Raw genomic sequence first — 19,741 nt, forward strand, 5'->3', positions numbered from 1 at the left:
GTAGTCCCTGAATAGAGGAGGATGCCACCCGAATAAGCCCAGGAAATCAGCGCTGCACAAACTTCTGCTCGCTGTTTGCCCAGCTTTGTTTGTGGTGAGGTTTAAAATAGAGTAGAGTAAACCTTGAGGCCCTCTGTCTGGAGCCAGGAATCATCCAGGCGGTCACTCTGACTCAGGTTAGTAACGCTTCCTCAGGGAGCAGCTTCTCAGCAGGAATGACTGACCATTGCCAACCTTTACACAGTGGACACAGGATCAGCACTAGCGGTGTGGCTATGTCATAGCTGTTAGTGGGAAGCTGCATAACTGTACCCCAGGCAGGCTTTTAGCCACTTTACTTGATTCAGCTCACAAAGCCACGTGGGGACAGGTCATCCCATTTTCAGATAAGGAATTTGGCACAGGGTGGCAGTGCAGTGGGGGAGCCAAGTGTGGCCCAGGCCTGCTGGACCCCCGACACTCACACTGGGTCCCTGTCGCCCTTGAGCTTTACCCCACAGTGTTCCTGTGGCTTCACCAGGGTAGATTTACCCTTCCTCATCCTGGGAAGGCCCCGATGTGGCAGGGAGCAACTGAGGCTTCTGTGGCTTCAACATCCAGCAGGGCTTCTGGGCTTCAGCTTGTCTGGCTCATTTGCATGCTGATCCTTAGAGATAAGTCCTGAAGACAGAGCTTCCATAGGTACCACCAGGACAGAGGGATAGCGGTCACCCCTTATAATCTTTTAGGCCACTCCCAGAATTCAGTCATTATGCGCTCTTTCTGGGTCTGGATGTGTTAGGCAGAGACTCTATTCCAGAAAACTGGGGTGCATGGACTTCTATACCAAAGGGCTTTCCTTCCGTTTACTTGGACTTGAACAGAGACACTGAAGGGCCTCTTTCTCTTTCAGTGGCTGAATGAAGAGAAAGTCATCCAGAGGCTTGTGGAATTGATCCACCCTAGTGAGGATGAAGATGTGAGTGTGCTGCTTACCAAGCCAGCTTCGTGCATGCCAGCCCCAGGCCTGCAGCTCCCGATCACCCTCTGCTGTGGGCCAAGGGAGTGAGGGAGGGGCAAGTCATTACTTTCCTAAGATGAGGATTGGTTAGGTGTTTTTCTTCCTTTATTAAAGCACTGACTTATAGGCTGGTTTTTTTTTTTGTTATTTTTTTGTTATTTTTTTTTTTGAGACGGAGTTTTGCTCTTGTGGCCCAGGCTGGAGTGCAGTGGTACGATCTTGGCTCACTGCAACCTTCACCTCTGGGTTCAAGCGATTCTCCTGCTCACCTGGGTGAGTGGGCAACGTGGCGAGTGGGCGATATTTGCGAGTGGCGAGTGGGACATGTGGCGAGCGGGCAGAATGGCAAGTGGGAGACGTGGCCAGTGGGTGATGTGGCCAGTGGCGAGTGGGTGTCGAGGCAAGTGTCGAGTGGGCGGCATGGCGAATGTCAAGTGGGCAGCATGGCAAGTGGGCAACGTGGCGAATGGTGGCATGGTGAGTGGGCAGAGTGACGAGTGGGAGACGTGGCCAGTGGGTGACGTGGCGAGTGGCAAGTGGGCGGTGTGGCGAGTGAGTTGTGAGTGGGCAGCGTGGCGAGTGGGCAGCGTGGCGAGTGGGCTACGTGTGGCGTGGCGAGTCGGTGACGTGGTGAGTGGGCCTGATGCCTGGCCTCTAGGCTGTTTGTTGTTGTTTAAATAGATATGAGGTCTCACTGCGTTGCTCAGGCCGGCTTCAAACACCTGGCCTCAAACACCTGGCCTCAAGTGATCCTCCTACCTTAGCCTCTTAAAAGTGCTGTGGTTACAGGAGTGAGCCACTATACCTGGCCTAGGCTTTTATTTTTTAACTGAAAACTAATATATGGGTATTATAAAAGCAATTCTAGAATGGGCACGGTGGCTCATGGCTGAAATCCCAGCACTTTGGGAGGCCAAGGTAGGCTGATCACTTGAGGTCAGGAGTTTGAGAACAGCCTTGCCAGGCATGGTGAAAGGTGCCTGTAATGCCAGCCACTCAGGAGGCTGAGGCACCAAGAATCACTTGAACCCGGGAAGGGGAGATTGCAGTGAGCCGAGATCACGCCACTGTGCTCCAGCCTGGGTGACAGTGAGACTCTGTTTTCAAAAAACAAACAAACCAGCAAGGCGTGGTGGCTCACGCTTGTAATCCCAGCACTTTGGGAGGCCAAGGCAGGTGGATCACAAGGTCAGGAGTTCGAGACCAGCCTGACCAACATGGTGAAACCCCATCTCTACTAAAAACGCAAAAATTAGCTGGGCATGGTGGTGGTGTGTTCCTGTAATCCCAGCAACTCAGGAAGCTGAGGCAGGAGAATTGCTTGAACCTAGGAGGCGAAGGTTGCAGTAAGCCGAGATTGTGCCACTGCACTCCAGCCTAGACGACAGAGTGAGAATCTGTCACAAAAAAATAAACGAACCAAAGAACAATTCTAATAGAATTGTATTATTCATCTGTAACTGAATAGCAAATTACCCTGAAACTTAGTTGAGCTATTGCTATGGCAAGTCTTTTTTATCTGTAGCAGTATTAGTTTCTGTGGGCCAGGCATCTGAATGTGGCTTCGTGGCTCTTCTGCTCAGTCTCTCACAAAACTGTAGTCATCTCAGCGCTCCACTGGGGGAGAGGCCAGTTCTATCCATGGTCACAGATGGCTTGGCAGCATCTAGTTCCTCAGGGCTGTCGGTGCGGCCTCCCTCAGCGTTGCACACGTGGCATCTCCACTGGGCAGCACACGACATGGCAGCTGATCTTTCCCTCCCTCTCACTGTTGCTCTTCAGACCTGGGTGGCTGGGTCCAGCCCACACAAAAAGAGGTGGGGCTTACAGGGTCATGAACTCCAGGACAGGATCGTTAGGGGCCCCCTAGAAGCCACCTACCCTGGAAGTACCTAAGGTGACAGTGGGGCTTCCTCTGGTAATTCCTGTTGAGAGTTGGGGATATATCCCAGCAGGCCTTTTCCTATGCACTACGCATATCTGTCTATACATAGAACCGTAGAGTCCTTGGCAAATTTGACAATGGTGCTGACTCGTATCTGAGGCCTTCACTGCTGCCTGGCCAGCCTACTTTGTTCTCCGTTAGCCCACAGGGCTGACCAGACAGATGGGAGAGGCCACCCTGCCTGAGAACCAGAGCCCACCCGTGCACGTGGGTGTCATGTTGATGGCCTGTCCTGGGTCCCACAGGCAGACCCCAGAGCCAACCTGGCTGCTTTCTTTTCTCCCTAAAATACTCCTGTGTTTCCTTTTCCTCATCATAGCATGTGAGCCAGAGCTGCGGGGAGTCAGGGGTTGTGTTTCTCTCTAACCACCTTTGTCTTCACAGATCTCGTTCTGAATAATAGCAGCTCCTTTTATTACATTTAAAATACAGTATCAATAACATGGCCACATATTCAGTGTATTTCAGATATTTCCACATTGCATATCTGACCATTATTAACCTTGTTTTGAATTCCTGAAGATTGTTCAATACAACTGAAAAAATAAATCTAAGTAGATACATGTTTTGACCGTGGAAAAGGCAGACACAGACTTCTTTGAAATTAAGCTGTTGTCTGGAATCTTTAGGAAGAATGGTTTAGAGAAAGTTCCACATCTTAAAAATAAATGAAAAAGAATTTGAACATCACGATTATATTGAACAACAAAAGTCCCGCATCTCCCACAGGAGCCACTGGCAGGCTCACACCCTGCATGCCCACTGGCTGGTCCTGCTGTTTCTTCTCCACACTGATGGGCTCTGTGCCTCCCTTGTCTTTTCAGAGGCAGTCGAATGCTGCTCAGACTCTCTGTGACATTGTTAGGCTGGGCAGAGACCAGGGCAGTCAGCTGCAAGAGGCTCTGGAGCCAGACCCCCTCCTCACAGCGCTGGAGTCGTGAGTGCTGGTGGGCCGTGGTGCTGGTGGGCCTCCCTTTCTGGGTCATGGGGACATCTCTGAGCCCTGCTCTGAGCACCAGGATGTGCTGCCACCTCCTCTGATTCACATTCTAATGAGCTGGTTGTGGAATGAACCCCACGTTCAGAGCCCATGTTAACTTGGGGCCTGTTTCCAGAGAGGGCAGGTCTAGAGTGTGGGCCAGCAGCAGCTGGAATGTCGTGAGAACCCCGGCTCCTGGCCTTGAGCCTGAGCAGGTTTAGGGTTTTGCTGGGGTTCTCCATGGGGAAGAAGGACCATCCTTGCCTCCTTTGTGTGTGTGTCTGCTTTGCCAGGCAGTGACCTCTGTGTGTGTCCAGCAGGCAGGACTGTGTGGAGCAGCTTCTGAAGAACATGTTTGACGGGGACAAGACGGAGAGCTGCCTCGTCAGCGGGACTCAGGTGTTACTCACCTTGCTGGAAACCAGGCGGGTTGGGTGAGTCTCTCTCTTAAGGAGAAATTGTGTAGAGCTAAACTCGACGCTACAGTGATATGGGACTCAGGTGTTACCTTGCTGGAAACCAAGTGGGTTGGGTGAGTCTTGTGAGGAGAAATTGTACAGTGCTGAACTCGACACTTCAGTGATACGGCAGCCCACATGAGTAGTCTGGATCATGTGGTTTGTGTTTTTAATTTTTGGTTATGCAAGTCATAACATGGATAGACTCCCCTTGTTGAAAGGTTGACTTTCAAGTTTCCTTGGACCCTCATTGTCACTGGTGCTCCCACTCCAGTGCGAAGGTGCTTGTTGAGGCCAGTTGGCGATGCATGTGTCGGCGTGTATGGGACAGCTGGTGATGCATGTGTCGGCATGTGTGGGACAGGCGGAGATGCGTGTGTCGGCGTGTGTGGGACAGGCAGCGATGCGTGTGTCAGCGTGTGTGAGACAGGCGGCGATGCGTGTGTCGGCGTGTGTGGGACAGGCGGCGATGCGTGTGTCGGCGTGTGTGGGACAGCTGGTGATGCGTGTGTCGGTGTGTGTGGGACAGCTGGTGATGTGTGTGTCAGCGTGTGTGGGACAGCTGGTGATGCATTTGTCGGTGTGTGTGGAACAGGTGTGGTTAGCAGGTTTTCCCCAAGGACTGTTCCGACAAGTCCCCACAGCTCGTGTGTGTGTGTGTGTGTGTGTGTGTGTGTGTGTGTGTGTTTTGCAGGGTTTCCACTCTGGTGCACGGTTATGTGTGTATGTGTTTATCTCCCATGCAGACTCCCCCTCACAGGGTCGGGGTGTGCCATTCGCCACTGTCTCCCAAGCCCCATGCACCCATGGGCCAGCACCACCTGCTGAGCGTCATGCTGAGCCCTTAGTTCCCAAGTGACTGGCCTCATTGCACTTTCCCATTCATCAGGTGTCATTTCTACACCCACTGTGCACTGAACAGGTCCTAAGAGACAGAGAACTGAGACAAAGCCCCTCCCCTTTATTGCTCCCAGTCTGGCCCATGAGGTCAGTATGTAGACAGTGGGGGTCATGCAGAGTGGTGAGTGCAGCCGGTGAGTGCAGCCTACGTGCACCCTGTGCCTCAGGGCTCACAAGAAGGGACCCACATGGGCCGGTGGACCTCACAGATCAGGGATGTTTTCCCTGAGAGGCCGCATATGGTCAGAGACAGCCCCTGGAATGAGGTAGTGAGAGGGTCCAGTGTGGACACAAGCGTGGGACAATACGTGGGCAGGGGACAGTGGAGCTTGCTTGGAGGAGCTCCTTTGCTGTGACCCCACACTGCTGTCAGTGCAGGTGCAGCTGTCAGAGGCCTGCCGAGGCATGACAGTGAATGGGCAGAGATGGACTAGATAGTAGCAGAAGTGAGTTCAGGTGAAAGTTGAGTTTGTTTGAGGATATAGGTGCTAGAGACCCTTCTTGGACCCCAGGTGGAAATTTCAGAAAGTGTTTGAAACTGTTGCTCTGGATCACAGTGGGGCCTGGTCCTGCCCTCACAGGTCATAGAAGACTGGGCACTGCCAGAGCCATTGAAGCACTTGAAACTCTGAGGAGGACGCCCATGAGGCGCAAATGGAAAGACAGCCGAGTGGAGAGTCTGTGAGGGAGGCGTTGGGACAGGGGGTGTGGTTGGCCTGCCAGGTGCCCGGGAGACCCTGTAGGGTGTGTCCCGAAAGGAGCACATTAGTGCTCTCTGCCACTTTCCCTCCTGGCCTCCTGCTGGCCCTTGAACCCCATCCGTGGATTCAGATTCCCCACATGCCAGCAGGAACCTGATGTCTGAAGGACGTTTCTGTCGGCTCCATTTCATCATGAGCTGTGATGATGTCTGACTCTCCCACGGTGGCCATAGTACCCTTATTTCCAAGTTCTGGGGAGAACATCATTCCGCCCCCAACACCGATAGCCTGTGCTTTTTTAAAGTAAAAGAAAAAGGCACAATAGAAAAATGACAAGAAATTGACTTAACCTTGGTAGTGAAATTGTTAGGACTTCCCCTCCCTCCCTCTCTAGTACTGCCTCATACATATTTGTTAGTTTATTCACCAAAAGTAGAGTTATAATGTTATCGTTTTCTCTAGTTGGGCAACTGGAATATTGATATTTTAATCTTCATAAACCCAGGAAAGCTGGGCCACTTCTGAGGGCCAAGCTCAACTCTGCTTGTAATGGAGGGGATCATGTAAAAATCAGGAAAACAGGGATAAGCCAGCTGTTTCTCTTGATTATTGTGATGATGATTATCATTTTCAGACAGTGCCTTGCTCTGTCACCCAGGTGGGAATGCAGTGGCACTATTATATCTCACTGCAGCCTCAGAGTCCTGAGCTCAAGGGATCCTCCCACCTGTGCCTCCCACAGTGCTGAGATTATAGGTGCGAGCCACCGCACCTGGCTTTCTGATTTTTAATAATTATTTTGCACATTGCTTTAAAAAAATATGTGATATGTGATTATGTATTACTTTTACAGCTGGAAAGAGTGTTTAAAAAATATCTCAGAAGACTTGCTTGAAAACACCACAGGGACCAGGCGTGGTGGCTCACACCTGTAATCCCAGCACTTTGGGAGGCTGAGGCGGGTGGATCACCTGAGGTCAGGTAATCAAGACCAGCCTGGCCAACGTGGCGAAGCCCCGTCTCTACTAAAAATACAAAAATTAGCTGGGCTTAGTGTCAGGCATCTGTAATTGCAGCTACTCAGGAGGCTGAGGCAGGAGAATTGCCTGAACACAGGAGCCAGAGGTTGCAGTGAGCCAAGGTCGCACCACTGTACTGCAGCCTGGGCAACAGAGTGAGACTCTAGCTCAAAAACACCAACACCACACAGGAACGGTGAAGATACAGGGATAGCAGTGACACTTTTCAAAGCAGGAGGACAAGCAGCCCCCTGACCGGCGCTGGGGGCTAACGGGCAGTGAGTCCTGTGTCACTTGCCCTGGCTTCGTGTTCTCTGATGTCACAAGCAAGTGTTTTCCTGAAGGTCATTAGTGCCTTTCTCTTCTGCCTGTACCTGTCACCAGATCGTGTGTGGAGACCTTGAGTAGTTGCACTCCCCTAGGATTTCTTTTTGGGAAAGTTAAAAGAGCTTTTTCTGGAAGATGATGGTGCACTGAGTTGCTGGTGAAGTTGGGCAGGGCCCTGGTGTCCCCAGTCTCCATCTGCTTTCCTCACCCACAGGACAGAGGGCTTGGTGGACTCCTTTTCTCAGGGACTGGAAAGGTCGTACGCTGTCAGCAGCAGCGTGCTACACGGCATCGAGCCTCGGCTGAAGGACTTCCACCAGCTCCTGCTCAACCCGCCCAAGGTAAATGGCCATGGCGACTGTTGAGTGCCTTTGGAGGCATCGCAGGAGAGGATGATTTGCAGGGAGAGGAACCCACAGCTTGTCCCACAGGAAGCGGTGTGTGGAGTGAATGTGTTTTAAGATGGCCATTCCCACACCCCGACTTGAGAAGCACCAGGCAGATGCCAAAACACACATTTTCAGGACTGCTCCCCTCCTCGATCTGCATACGTTCATCTCTGCCTCTGCAAGGGAGGCCTGGGAGTTGTACATTTTACAGCCTCCTCAGGCAGCTGACCCTGAGTTCACCATAGGCCTAGCCTCCAAGTTGGGGGCACCTAGCTAAGGGATGCTCAGCTCCTGAGAGGGGACCAGGGGGTTGCAGGGGAAGCCCTTTGCCCCATTCAGCAGCACTGGTCGGCGCGTGGGTCCCATTGAGGAGGGTGAAGCCCACAAAGGCTCCTTCCAGCTCAGACTGCCAGCCAGGCTGCCCCCCCATCCCACCTCACCCTCCCCAGACACAGGCAGGCTGCCCCCTGTCCCACCTCACCCTCCCCAGACACAGCCAGGCTGCCCCCCCATCCCACCTCACCCTCCCCAGACACAGGCAGGCTGCCCCCCCATCCCACCTCACCCTCCCCAGACATAGCCAGGCTGCCCCCTCATCCCACCTCACCCTCCCAAGACACAGGCAGGCTGCCCCCCATCCCACCTCACCCTCCCCAGACAGGCAGGCTGCCCCCCCATCCCACCTCACCCTCCCCAGACACAGGCAGGCTGCCCCCCCATCCCACCTCACCCTCCCCAGACAGGCAGGCTGCCCCCCCATCCCACCTCACCCTCCCCAGACACAGGCAGGGTGCCCCCACATCCTGTCTCACCCTCCCCAGACACAGCCCACCCCTGCTACGTGGCACCCACTTGACCTACAGCTCAGTTCCTCTCACTCACCACCTTGGTAACATCCACCTGCCCCACTAGTAAGCTCCTTTGGTGCTGGGATTCTGTTTTGTCAGCCTGGAGCCTTCAGTGAAGAGAAGATAAATGTATTATGCTGAATGTGGGGGATAAGAAAAGACCTGTGGCCCATCCAAGGAGGCATTCCCATCAGTCTCCCCAAAGTGTGTTCACAGGACACCTGTTAACTTGGTGTTCTGAAGTCATGTCCCTGGAGGGTGCCCTGTGGGCATCCTCACCGAGGCATCGTGCCAGGGGTTCTGGCCTCTGACTGGTACTGCTGGCCCCATCTTGGACATCTCACCCACGGAGGTGCACGGCTCTTTAGCCCTGCAGGCTCAGACTGGAGTGCCCATGAGCATCCTAGGAGCACTCTGTGAGGCCCTGAGGGGAGCAGTGGGCTCTTCATTGATCCCTTCATTTCTTCTGGCAGACAGCCCTCCCTGAGGAACCCCCACCACATACCTCACTCCCCTAGGCTGGGCCCTGGCCCTGGAGTGGTGGGCATGAGCCCAGAGAGTCCAGCAGTGACCTCACTGCTCACGGGGCCTAACTGGGTGGTGCTGTCTGTGTTTGCAGAAGAAAGCGATCCTGACCACCATCGGTGTGCTGGAGGAGCCCCTGGGGAATGCCCGCCTGCATGGCGCCCGCCTCATGGCAGCACTGCTGCACACAAACACACCCAGCATCAACCAGGAGCTCTGCCGGCTCAACACCATGGACTTGCTGCTGGTAAGTGGCCCTCAGCCAGCTCTGCGTGTCAGTGAGTGCGCCGGGCGCAGCCTGTGGACTTACCAAGAGCAGCAGAGCAAGGCCTCAGCGTTTGGACAGAGCTCTGCCAAGGGGAGGTCCCAGTCCCAAGTCCCAAGGCTGGAGCACAGGTCCCTGGTGGGGCTTGGAGCAGCAGTGGGGCGTGCCTCCGCCACAGTAGACTCATGGGAAGTGATGAGTCTTCTGTCGAATTGGCCTGAAAACGGCAGATTTCTAACCCTGGTGGGTGGAGTCTACCTCCTTCCTCGTGTTCTGACCTAACAACATAGAACTTAAACACAGTGGTTATTAGGTATAAAACATGCTAAAAGAGAAGCTCCCGTCTTCCATAATGGAAGGTCACCTGGACAGTTTCTGTCAAAGCCAATGGGCAGTGCTCCTCCATCCCACAGATGGCCTGCAGGATGCTCTGGGTATCTGAGGAGAGGAATGGGCGGGCGGGCAGTGCTGGCTGAGGGAAGCAGTCTTCTTTGCAGAGAGCACGGGGGCTGCTCCCCTGAGAGCAGGGGGCACTACCCTAGTGGGTCCTGTTGGCAGACGCAGCACCCCTCTTCTGCCTGGCTCTGGGGCTCTACTAGAATCTCCCTGCAGGCTTAGTCCCAGGGTGGGCCTCAGCGCTAGGCCTGAAGTGCTGTCTCTCTAGAGGTTCTGTCAGCGTTGAGGAGTTTTGGGCTCTGCTTTGGCTGTCAGAGCCCAGTGTGCATCAGGGGAGCAATTATAAAAGACCTAACTTCCTTTCCCTCTTCAGAAGAACTCTCTCCTCCACTTTCTTCCTCTCTTTTATGTATTTTAAAATATCATAACGTAAACGTTGCTGTTTTAACTATTTTAAGGTGTATAATTCAGTGCATTCACAATCTTGGGTAGCCATTACAACTATCCATATCTAGAGGGTTTTCATTTTGTCAAACAAATTCCCTCTCCATTAAACACTAACTCCCATTCATTCTTCCTCTCCATAGCCTCTGGCAACCACCATTCTCCTTTCTGTCTCTGATTTTGACTATTTTAGGTAGTTTATAAGTGGAATCATAAAGTATTATCTTTTTGTGACTGACTGACTTCACTTGGCATTATGTGCCCAAGGTTCATTCAGTATTGTAGTGTATGTCAAAATTTCTTTCCTTTTTCAGGCTGAATAATTGTTACATGGGGGGCCACGTTCTGTCCATCGTGGACAGTTGGGTTGCTTCCACGCTTGGCTATTGTGAATAAGGCTGCTATATTCGTGAGTGTAGAAATACCTGAAAGGAAGAGCATCCTTACTTTCCATTCTTTTGGATAAATACCTATGAGTGAAATTGCAAGGTCATATGACAATTCTGTGGTTAATTCCTGAGGAACAGCCAAGCTTTTCCACAGTGGCTGCACCATGTTATCTTCCCATCGGCAGTGCCCAGGGTTCCCATTCCTCCACATCCCCGCCCACATCCCCGCCAGCACTTGTTTGCCTTCTTCTGATGATAGTCGTCCTGATACGGACGTGAAGTGGTGTCTCCTTGTGGTTTTGATTTGCGCTCCCCGCAGGATTAGTGACGTTGAGCTGCTTTTCGGGTGCTCGTTGGCCATTTGTGTATTTTCACTGGAGGAACGCCTATCCAAGTCCTTTGACCATTTTTGAATTGAGGTTTTTTTTTAGTTGTAGAAGTTCTTTATATATTCTGGATGTTAATCCTTTATCAGATATATGCAAATACTTTCTTCTTTTCTTTGGGTTATCTTTTTACACAAAAAATTTTTTTAGAGGTAGGGTCTTGGAGTACAGTGATCATAGCTCCCTGTAACCTTGAACTCCTGGGCTGAAGTGATCCTCCCACCTCAGCCTCCGGAGTAGCTAGGACTCCAGGCATGCACCACCACATCCAGCTAATTTTTAAATTTTTTGTAGAGATGGAGTCTCACTATGTTGACCAGGCTGGTCTTGAGCTCCTGACTTCAAGCGATGCTCCAGCCTTGGCCTCCCAAAGTGCGGGAATTACAGGCATGAGCCACCAGCCACCCAGCCTTTACTCCTGTGATAATGATCTTTGACACGCAAGTTTTAAATTTTGATGAAATCCAATTTATCTTTTTTTTCTTTGTTGCCTGTGCTTTTGATGTCATATCCAAAAAGTCATTGCCAAATCCAGTATCATGAAGCTTTTCCTCTGTGCTTCCTTCAACAAGTTTTATGTTTTCTCCCTTATGTTTAGGTCTTTGGTCCATTTTGAATTAATTTTTGTATCTGGTGTAAGGTAAGGGTCCAGCTTCATTCTTTTGCATGGGGTTACCAGTTTTCACAGCACTTGGTGAAAAGACTGTCCTAGGCTGGGCACAGTGGCTCACGCCTGTGATCCCAACACTTTGGGAGGCCAAGGCATGCAGATCACCTCAGGTCAGGAGTTCATGACCAGCCTGACCAAGATGGTAAAACCCCATCTCTACTTTAAAAAAATACAAAAATTAGCCAGGCATGGTGGCAGGCACCCATAATCTCAGCTACTTGGGAGGCTGAGGCAGGAGAATCCAGGAGGCAGAGGTTGCAGTGAGCTGAGATCATGTCACTGTACTCCAGTCTGGGTGACAGAGCAAAACTCCATCTCAAAAAAAAAAACGACCGTCCTTTCCCCCATGAATGGTCTCAGCCAACTTGTTGAAAACCAGCTGGCCGTGTGAGCCAAGGTTTCTTTCTGTACTCTGTTCGATTTCATTGGTTTATGTCTGTCCTTATGCCAGTGCCACACTGTTTTGGTGACTGTAGCTTTGTAGTAAGTGTTAAGTGTGAGTTCTCCAACTTTGTTGTTTTTCAAGATTGTTGTGGCTATTCAGAGTCATCGCTTGAGATTCTGTATGAGTTTGGGGATGGGTTTTTCAAGTTTTGCAAAAATGCTATTGAAATTTTGGTAGAGATTACGTTGAATGTATAGATCACTGTACACAGTATCACATGTAATACTGTCTTCTTAACAATATTAAGTCTTCGATCCATGAACACAGATGTCTTCCCATTTATTTATTTATATTGTTGAGACAGTCTCACTCTGTTGCCCACGTTGGAGTGCAGTGGCTCAATCTCACTGCAACCTCCGCCTCCTGGGTTCAAGCAATTCTTCTGCATCAGCCTCCTGAGTAGCTGGGATTACAGGTGCACGCCACCACAAAATAATTTTTGTATGTTTAGGAGAGACAGGGTTTCACCATGTTGGCCAGGTTGGTCTCAAACTCCTGACCTCAAGCAATCTGCCCACCTCTGCATCCCAAAATGCTGGGATTACAGGCATGAGTCACCATGGCTGGCCCCTTTTACTTTAAATAGGTCTTTAAATTCTTGTAGCAGTGTTTTATTGTTTTCAGTGTACAAGCCTTTTATGACAATTCTTTTGGATGCTACCATATATAAAATTGTAGTTTTCTTACTTTTTTTTTTGTTGTTGTTGATTATTCAGTGCTAGTGTATGGAAATGCAGCTTTTTTTTTCTAGATGGAGTCTCGCTGTGCTGCCCAGGCTGGAGTGCAGTGGCACAGTCTCGGCTCACTGCAGCCTCCACCTCCTGTTGCTTCTAGCAAGTCTCTGCCTCAGCCTCCCGAGTAGCTAGGATTACAGGCACCCACCATCTCACCTGACTAATTTTTGTATTTTTAGTAGAGACGGGTTTCACCACGTTGGCCAGGCTACTTTCAAACTCCTGACATCCTGATCCACCCACCTTGGCCTCCCAAAGTTCTGGGATTACAGGCGTGAGCTACCACGCCTGGCCCTCACAACTGCTTTTTTGTGTGTGTCAGTTTTGTATCCTAGAACTTTGCTGAATTTCTTTATTAGCTCTAGCAATTTATGTGGAATATTGAGAATTATCTATGTATAAGATTGTATCAGGAGAAGTGTGGTGGCTTGTGTCTGTAATCCCAGCACTTTGGGAGGCCTAGATGGGAGGATTGCTTGAACTCAGGAGTTTAAGACCAGTCTGGGCAACATAGTGAGACCTCATCTCTACAAATTAGCCAGGTGTGGTGGCACAGGTCTGTAGTCCCAGCTATTCAGGAGACTGAAGAGGGAGGATCGCTTGAGCCTGGGAGGTCAATGCTGCAGTGAGCTGAGATCATGCAACTGTGTGCACTGCAACCAGGGCAACAGAGCAAGACCCTTGCTGAAAAAAAAGAAAAAAGAAAAAAAGGCCGAGCACGGTGGCTCATGCCTGTAATCCCAGCACTTTGGGAGGCCAAGGCAGGCGGATCACAAAGTCAGAAGTTCAAGACCAGCCTGGCCAACATGGTGAAACCCTGTCTCTACTTAAAATACAAAAATGACCTGGACATAGTGGCACATACCTGTAATCCCAGCTACTCAGGAAGCTGAGGCAGGAGAATTGCTTGAACCCAGGAGGCGGAGGTTGCAGTGAGTGGAGATTGCACCATTGTACTCCAGCCTGAGTGACAGAGCAAAACTCCATCTCAAAAACAAAAAAAAAAAAAGAAAAAGGAAAGAAATACATACTCTTAAAAAAAAAATGTTATTTGGGAACAAAAGTAATTTGACTTCCTCCTTTCCCATTTGGATGCCTTTTATTTCTTTTTCTTGCCTAGTTGCTCTGGCTAGGACTTCTAAGAGAAGACTGAATAGAAGTCGCAAGAGTGGGCCTCCTTGATCTTAGAGAAATTTTCTGTCGTTCAGCATTGAGTATGTTGTTAGCTATGGGCTTTTCAAAGGTGCCTTTATTATATGGAAGACGTTTCCTTCTATTCCTAGTTTAAGTGTTTTATCAAGAAATTATGAGGCCGGGCACGGTGGCTCACACCTGTAATCCCAGCACTTTGGGAGGCCAAGGCGGGTGGATCACAAGGTCAAGAGATTGAGACCATCCTGGTCAACATGCTGAAACCCCGTCTCTACTAAAAATACAAAAAATTAGCTGGGCATGGTGGCGCGTGCCTGTAATCCCAGCTACTCAGGAGGCTGAGGCAGGAGAATTGCCTGAACCCAGGAGGCGGAGGTTGCGGTGAGCCGAGATCGTGCCATTGCACTCCAGCCTGGGTAACAAGAGCGAAACTCCGTCTCAAAAAAAAAAAAAGAAAAGAAATTATGTTGAATTTTTTTTTTTTTTAAGACAGAGTCTCACTCTTGTTGCCCAGGCTGGAGTGCAGTGTCGTGATCTTGGCTCACTGCAACCTCTGCCTCTGGGCTCAAGTGATTCTCCTGCCTCAGCCTCCAGAGTAGCTGGGATTATAGGCCCTGCCACCACGCCCAGGTCATTTTTCTATTTTCAGTAGAGGCAGGGTTTCACCATGTTGGCCAGGCTGGTCTTGGAACTCCTGACCTCAGGTGATCCACCTGCCTCGGCCTCCCAAAGTGCTGGGATGACAGGCATGAGCCACCACACCTGGCTGTATGTGGAATTTTATCAGGTTTTTTTTTTTGGTATGAATTGAGATATGATCGTTTGGCTTTTGTCCTTTATCCTGTTAATGTGGTGTATTGATTGATTTTCATACGTTGAACCATCCTTGCATTTGAGGAACTAATCCCACTTTGTCCTGATGTATAATTCTTTTGATATGATGCTAAATTTGATTTGCTAGTATTTTGCATCAGTGTTCATAAGGAATATTGTTTTCTTGTAGTGCCCTTGTCTGGCTTTGGTATCAAGGTAACACTGTCCTCATAGAGTGAATTATAGAACGTGTTCTCTCCTCTTCAGTTTCTTGGAAGAGTTTGAGAAGGACTGGTGTTAACTCTTTAAATGTTTGGTAGACCTGATCGCCAGGAAATGAAAAACCACCACCACCAAATAAATGTTTGGTAGAAGTTACCAGCAAAGCCATCTTGTCTGGGCTTTTCTTTGTTGAGGGCTAGGTCTGACTCCGCGTTATAGATGAGGTAACACAGTAAAGCCTCCTCCAAGGTTGCTCAAGGTCACGTGGGCAGAGAAGGAGAAGCCAAGATTGGGACTGGGTTTCTGTGAACTACATCAAGCAGATGAGCCTCCTGCCTTTCTCTAGCTCCAGCCCTGCTGTGTGGAGCAAGGGGCCCAAGCTCATATCCTGGTATGGAATGTACAGCTCACCCCAGTCTGTCTCCATACAGTCCTCCTTCTCCACGGGGGCAGAAGAGGGTCTCGGGCACAGGCTGCCATAGCCCCTGGAGTGTAAGAGGTGGCAGTGGAGGGCAAGTGGGTCAGACCTATGTCCCCCTGTCTGTCCTGGTCTGGAAGAGGCTACATGGGAGGTAAGAGACAGCAGCTGTCCTCATTCAGCCACCTCTGTCCCCCAGGGGAGTGCCTAGGTGGCCAGAAAGAACCTCCTTTGGGCTTTAGCCCATGCTGCTTAGGTGCGGGCTCCCTTGGGGAGTGTCTGAATGTGCACCTCACAGTCTCATGTTTGTGTGATGGATGATGTGCACAAGCCTGCCCATTCTGGGTGGAATCCTCCTGTGCTTGAGAGTCTAACACACTTCTAATAACTCGTGAGAAAGACAAAATCATAAAGGAATTTTTCAAATACTTATAACTGAAGGATAATACTGCATAGTAAAATGTACAGAATGTAGTTAAAGCTGATTGTATACAGGCAAATGTATAGCCTTTTAAAGACAGACTGGAAGAGGATACAAATCAATGAGTTAAGGTTCCAACTTAAGGACAAAAGAGGCCAGGCGTGGTGGCTCACACCTGTAATCCTAGCACTTTGGGAGGCTGAGGCAGGCAAATCACCTGAGGTCAGGAGTTCGAGACCAGCCTGACCAACATAGCAAAAACCCATCTCTACTAAAAATACAAAAATTAGCTGGGCATGGTGGCAGGTGCCTGTAATCCCAGTTACTCAGGAGGCTGAGGCAGGAGAATTGCTTGAATCCAGGAGGCAGAGGTTGCAGTGAGCCGAGATCGCGCCACTGCACTCCAGCCTGGGTGACACAGCGAGACTCCATCTCAAAACAAAAAGAATAACCCCACAGAAAGTAGACTGATTTTTCACCTTGGGGCAGGTTGGAGCAGAGACAGAAAGACACCCACAGGCAGAAGATGGAAGTGCTCAGTGGCTATTTGAAGAAGCTCCGTAACAGAGAGATGAGCCTCAGGAAAATGCCTACAACTCTTTCCTGGCTGCCCAGAGACTGGGCTCCTGAGGCGTTAGGAGCCACCTTTAGGAAGAGTTTCCCTCTGCTCTGTGGTTCAGCTGGCCGGAGAAAACCAATCTAAGAACTGTCTTCTGTCCTCTGTCTATCCAGGACTTGTTTTTTAAGTACACCTGGAATAACTTTTTGCACTTCCAAGTGGAACTATGCATAGCCGCTATTCTGTCCCATGCTGCCCGTGAGGAGAGGACAGAAGCCCGCGGATCCGACAGCAGGGTGGAACCTCCACATGAGAATGAGAACCGGAGCCTGGAGACCCCCCGGCTTGCCACTAGCCCCCCCGACAACACGATGGTGACCCATGTGAGTCCCAGCAGCATCCAGCTCAACAGCACGGGCTGCGCCCCACTCAGACCGTGTCCATGTTCAGTGTTGACGGGTGCCAGGCCTCCATGTGCAGCTGACATGGAGGCAGGGCTTGGAAAAGGGTCCCCAGGTGTCTAGTCAGAGGCTCATAGACAGTGGGGCTTGAGTGGGTCCTGCGGGTCTCATTCTCACCTGCCTTTAGCAGGGGTCCTGGGTGCCTTCTGTGTGCAGGGCTGGCAGGAGTGAACACTGGGTGGATTGGGTCCAGTCTGGCCTGCAGCTGGAGGTCCAGGGAGTAAACGCCAGGGGGCCAGCAGTGTCAGTAATGGGAGCCACATGATGGGGAGGGTGTTGTTCAGGGACACGCAGGCCAACCAGGGGCCCTCACCCAGATAGCAAGGCCACAGGCATGTTCTAGTGTGAGGTGGAGCCCAGGAAAAACATCCCAGGTACAAGAAGTGGTCTGTGTCGGGGCCTGGAGGAGAGAAAGTGCTGACAGCCATAGTCGTTCCTTCTGTACACGGAGGAAGGGGTGGGGGAGTGGCCAGAGTGGGGGGCAGTGGAGAGATGGAGGGGAGGCCCAGGGGAAGACGGGGTCCGGGGCAATTGCAGGGATTGGAGAAGGGAGAGGGGTCCTTTTCTCAGGCTTCATCTTCAGGGTGCTCAGCAGTATGAGCCCCTGAGCTGCACCTTCCTCTGGTGTTTTGTGAGGACCACGGAGGCTGGGGCCGGGCGTGTGCAGCAGGTACAGGGCAGAGTCCCCACAGACTCCATGGCTGCATCCAGCCCTGCCCAGTCTGGCGATGGGTGGAGGAGAGCACGTGCCTCCTTCAAACCCTGACTTGCGCTGCCTGCCCTCAGCTGTTCCAGAAGTGCTGCCTGGTGCAGAGGATCCTGGAGGCCTGGGAAGCCAACGACCACACGCAGTAAGAGCCGCTCAGACACAGAGGGACCCAGCCTGGTCAGTCAGGAACGCGCAGATGCACCTCACCCAGGCGTGGGTGATGCTGCGTGCGGGACTGCAGGCTTGGGTGCAGCGTCGGGTGTGCGACGCAGCTCCACGCTCTGCGGCCGCTGTGCAAGGGGCTCTCCTGCTGGGCGGACAGCTGCAAATACTACTTGGGGAGGGGACACACAGGGAGCAGACAGGACGCGGTCCCATCCCCACTAGGCCCCTGCCCTGGCCCCTGCCCAGCTGGCTTGCCCTCATGCGCGTTCCCCAGTGACCCGGCGCTCCGCAGCACTCACACGCGGGGACGCATTCCTTGGGTCTTTCCGTGTCTTCTGCTTGACGGGTGTTCCCTCTGGTCAGGACACGTGTCCTGCTGATGATCCTGGGCCCAGGCCATCCCCTCTCATCGGTTGTCCTGCTGGGAGCTGTCTGGCTCTGGGGGATGTGAGGAGGGAAGTCACGGGAGCTGGGAGGGGTCCGAGTGCAGCTGCGGGGAAGCAGAGGCTCAGCAGGTGTGGAGGTCTCGCCCACCTGCGCCTCCTGTGGGGTGCCGAGCCTGAGCTTTGCAGCTGACAGTGTGGGCTCACCTTCTGCACCACTGCTTCCTCCAGCAGGGCTTAGGCCACGCCCCAGCCTTTCTGCCTCCACTTCCTTGTCTGTAGAATGGGGTGAGAGCAGGGTCTGTCTCCTCATCTGTCTCAGTGGCACTTTGGGTAGTGAGATTGGGATGAGCCTGCTGCACCTGGCAGGTGCTGCTCAAACAGAAGCATCCCAGAGGCAGGGCCGGGGGTGTGGGCGCTGGGCAGGGGCTGGGCACTTGCTCTGGAAGTGAACCTGGAGGCCTATGCCACGTGGCTCTCTGGGTCACAGGTCTGGCAAGGTTGGGGCCGGCCACCCTGAATGGTGCCTGTTACTTTCAGGGCAGCAGGTGGCATGAGGCGTGGGAACATGGGCCACCTCACGCGGATCGCCAACGCGGTGGTGCAGAACCTGGAGCGGGGCCCTGTGCAGACGCACATCAGCGAGGTCATCCGAGGTGAGCCCCCCACCCGGTCACCCTTCTGCTGGTTGCGGGCACCGGGGTCCTGAAGGAACTGCCGCCTGAGGCTGTCCTCTGCCCATCAGCAGGTGCTGACTGTGCTGATACACTGTGCAGCCGTCTCTGTCCTCTCACCTTCCCACATCAGATCTCTTCTCAGGGGGCCCGGGTCTCGTGTGTCGGTTCTGTTGGCAGACATCTGTGGAGACCCTGCCAGGCATCAGCATGTGGCACAGGGGACTCAGTCCCTGCCGGGGGCAGTTGGTAGCTCTGGAGCTGATGTGCAGAAGCCGTTAGGGCCGCCAGGCTCCTTGCAGCTCATGGAGTCCTGCCTGGGTGCCGACAGTCCTGGCCATGTGCCAGCTTTACTCTGTACTCGGGTGGCTGGCGAGTCTCACACTCTCACTCTGGTGTGAGATGTGGTGGCACACGACTCAGGGAGCAGGTAGCACCCTGTTTCTTAAAAGCTCAGGCCGGGCGCGGTGGCTCAAGCCTGTAATCCCAGCACTTTGGGAGGCCGAGGCGGGTGGATCACGAGGTCGAGAGATGAAGACCATCCTGGTCAACATGGTGAAACCCCGTCTCTACTAAAATACAAAAAATTAGCTGGGCACGGTGGCGCGTGCCTGTAATCCCAGCTACTCAGGAGGCTGAGGCAGGAGAATTGCCTGAACCCAGGAGGCGGAGGTTGCGGTGAGCCGAGATCGCGCCATTGCACTCCAGCCTGGGTAACAAGAGCGAAACTCCGTCTCAAAAAAAAAAAAAAAAAGCTCAGTGGGTTAGGTGGGTGCAGGCACAGCACACATGGCAGAGGCAGGCCCAGCCGTGGCCCCTCCTTTTTATACGGTGTAAGGTGAGGAAGCTCTGGATGCTCCTCCCTGCACCCCTGAACCATAGGGTGAGGGGTTTCCTGTGTTGGGCTCCGGCAGCCCCTGCCGAGGTCAGGCCTGCTGGCCATC

General features: G+C 52.2%; 1 protein-coding gene across 9 annotated transcripts in view; it reads left to right on the forward strand.

Annotated features, from left to right (window-relative positions):
- PPP6R2 (protein phosphatase 6 regulatory subunit 2) overlaps positions 1–19,741 on the forward strand; it is a 98,453-nt gene that overhangs the window by 69,947 nt on the left and 8,765 nt on the right. For all 9 annotated transcript variants that reach the window (XM_064368267.1, XM_064368270.1, XM_064368269.1 and 6 more), the window contains 8 exons: positions 893–958; positions 3,770–3,882; positions 4,245–4,358; positions 7,544–7,670; positions 9,186–9,338; positions 16,579–16,788; positions 17,653–17,717; positions 18,664–18,779. In XM_064368267.1, coding sequence (XP_064224337.1) covers positions 893–958; positions 3,770–3,882; positions 4,245–4,358; positions 7,544–7,670; positions 9,186–9,338; positions 16,579–16,788; positions 17,653–17,717; positions 18,664–18,779 — 964 coding nt within the window. The remainder of the gene's footprint in view (positions 1–892; positions 959–3,769; positions 3,883–4,244; positions 4,359–7,543; positions 7,671–9,185; positions 9,339–16,578; positions 16,789–17,652; positions 17,718–18,663; positions 18,780–19,741) is intronic.

The sequence above is a fragment of the Aotus nancymaae genome, unplaced genomic scaffold (assembly GCF_030222135.1).
Source record: "Aotus nancymaae isolate 86718 unplaced genomic scaffold, 86718_ANA_hifiasm-v0.15.2.pri h1tg000076l, whole genome shotgun sequence".
In the NCBI taxonomy this organism is placed as follows: domain Eukaryota; kingdom Metazoa; phylum Chordata; class Mammalia; order Primates; family Aotidae; genus Aotus; species Aotus nancymaae.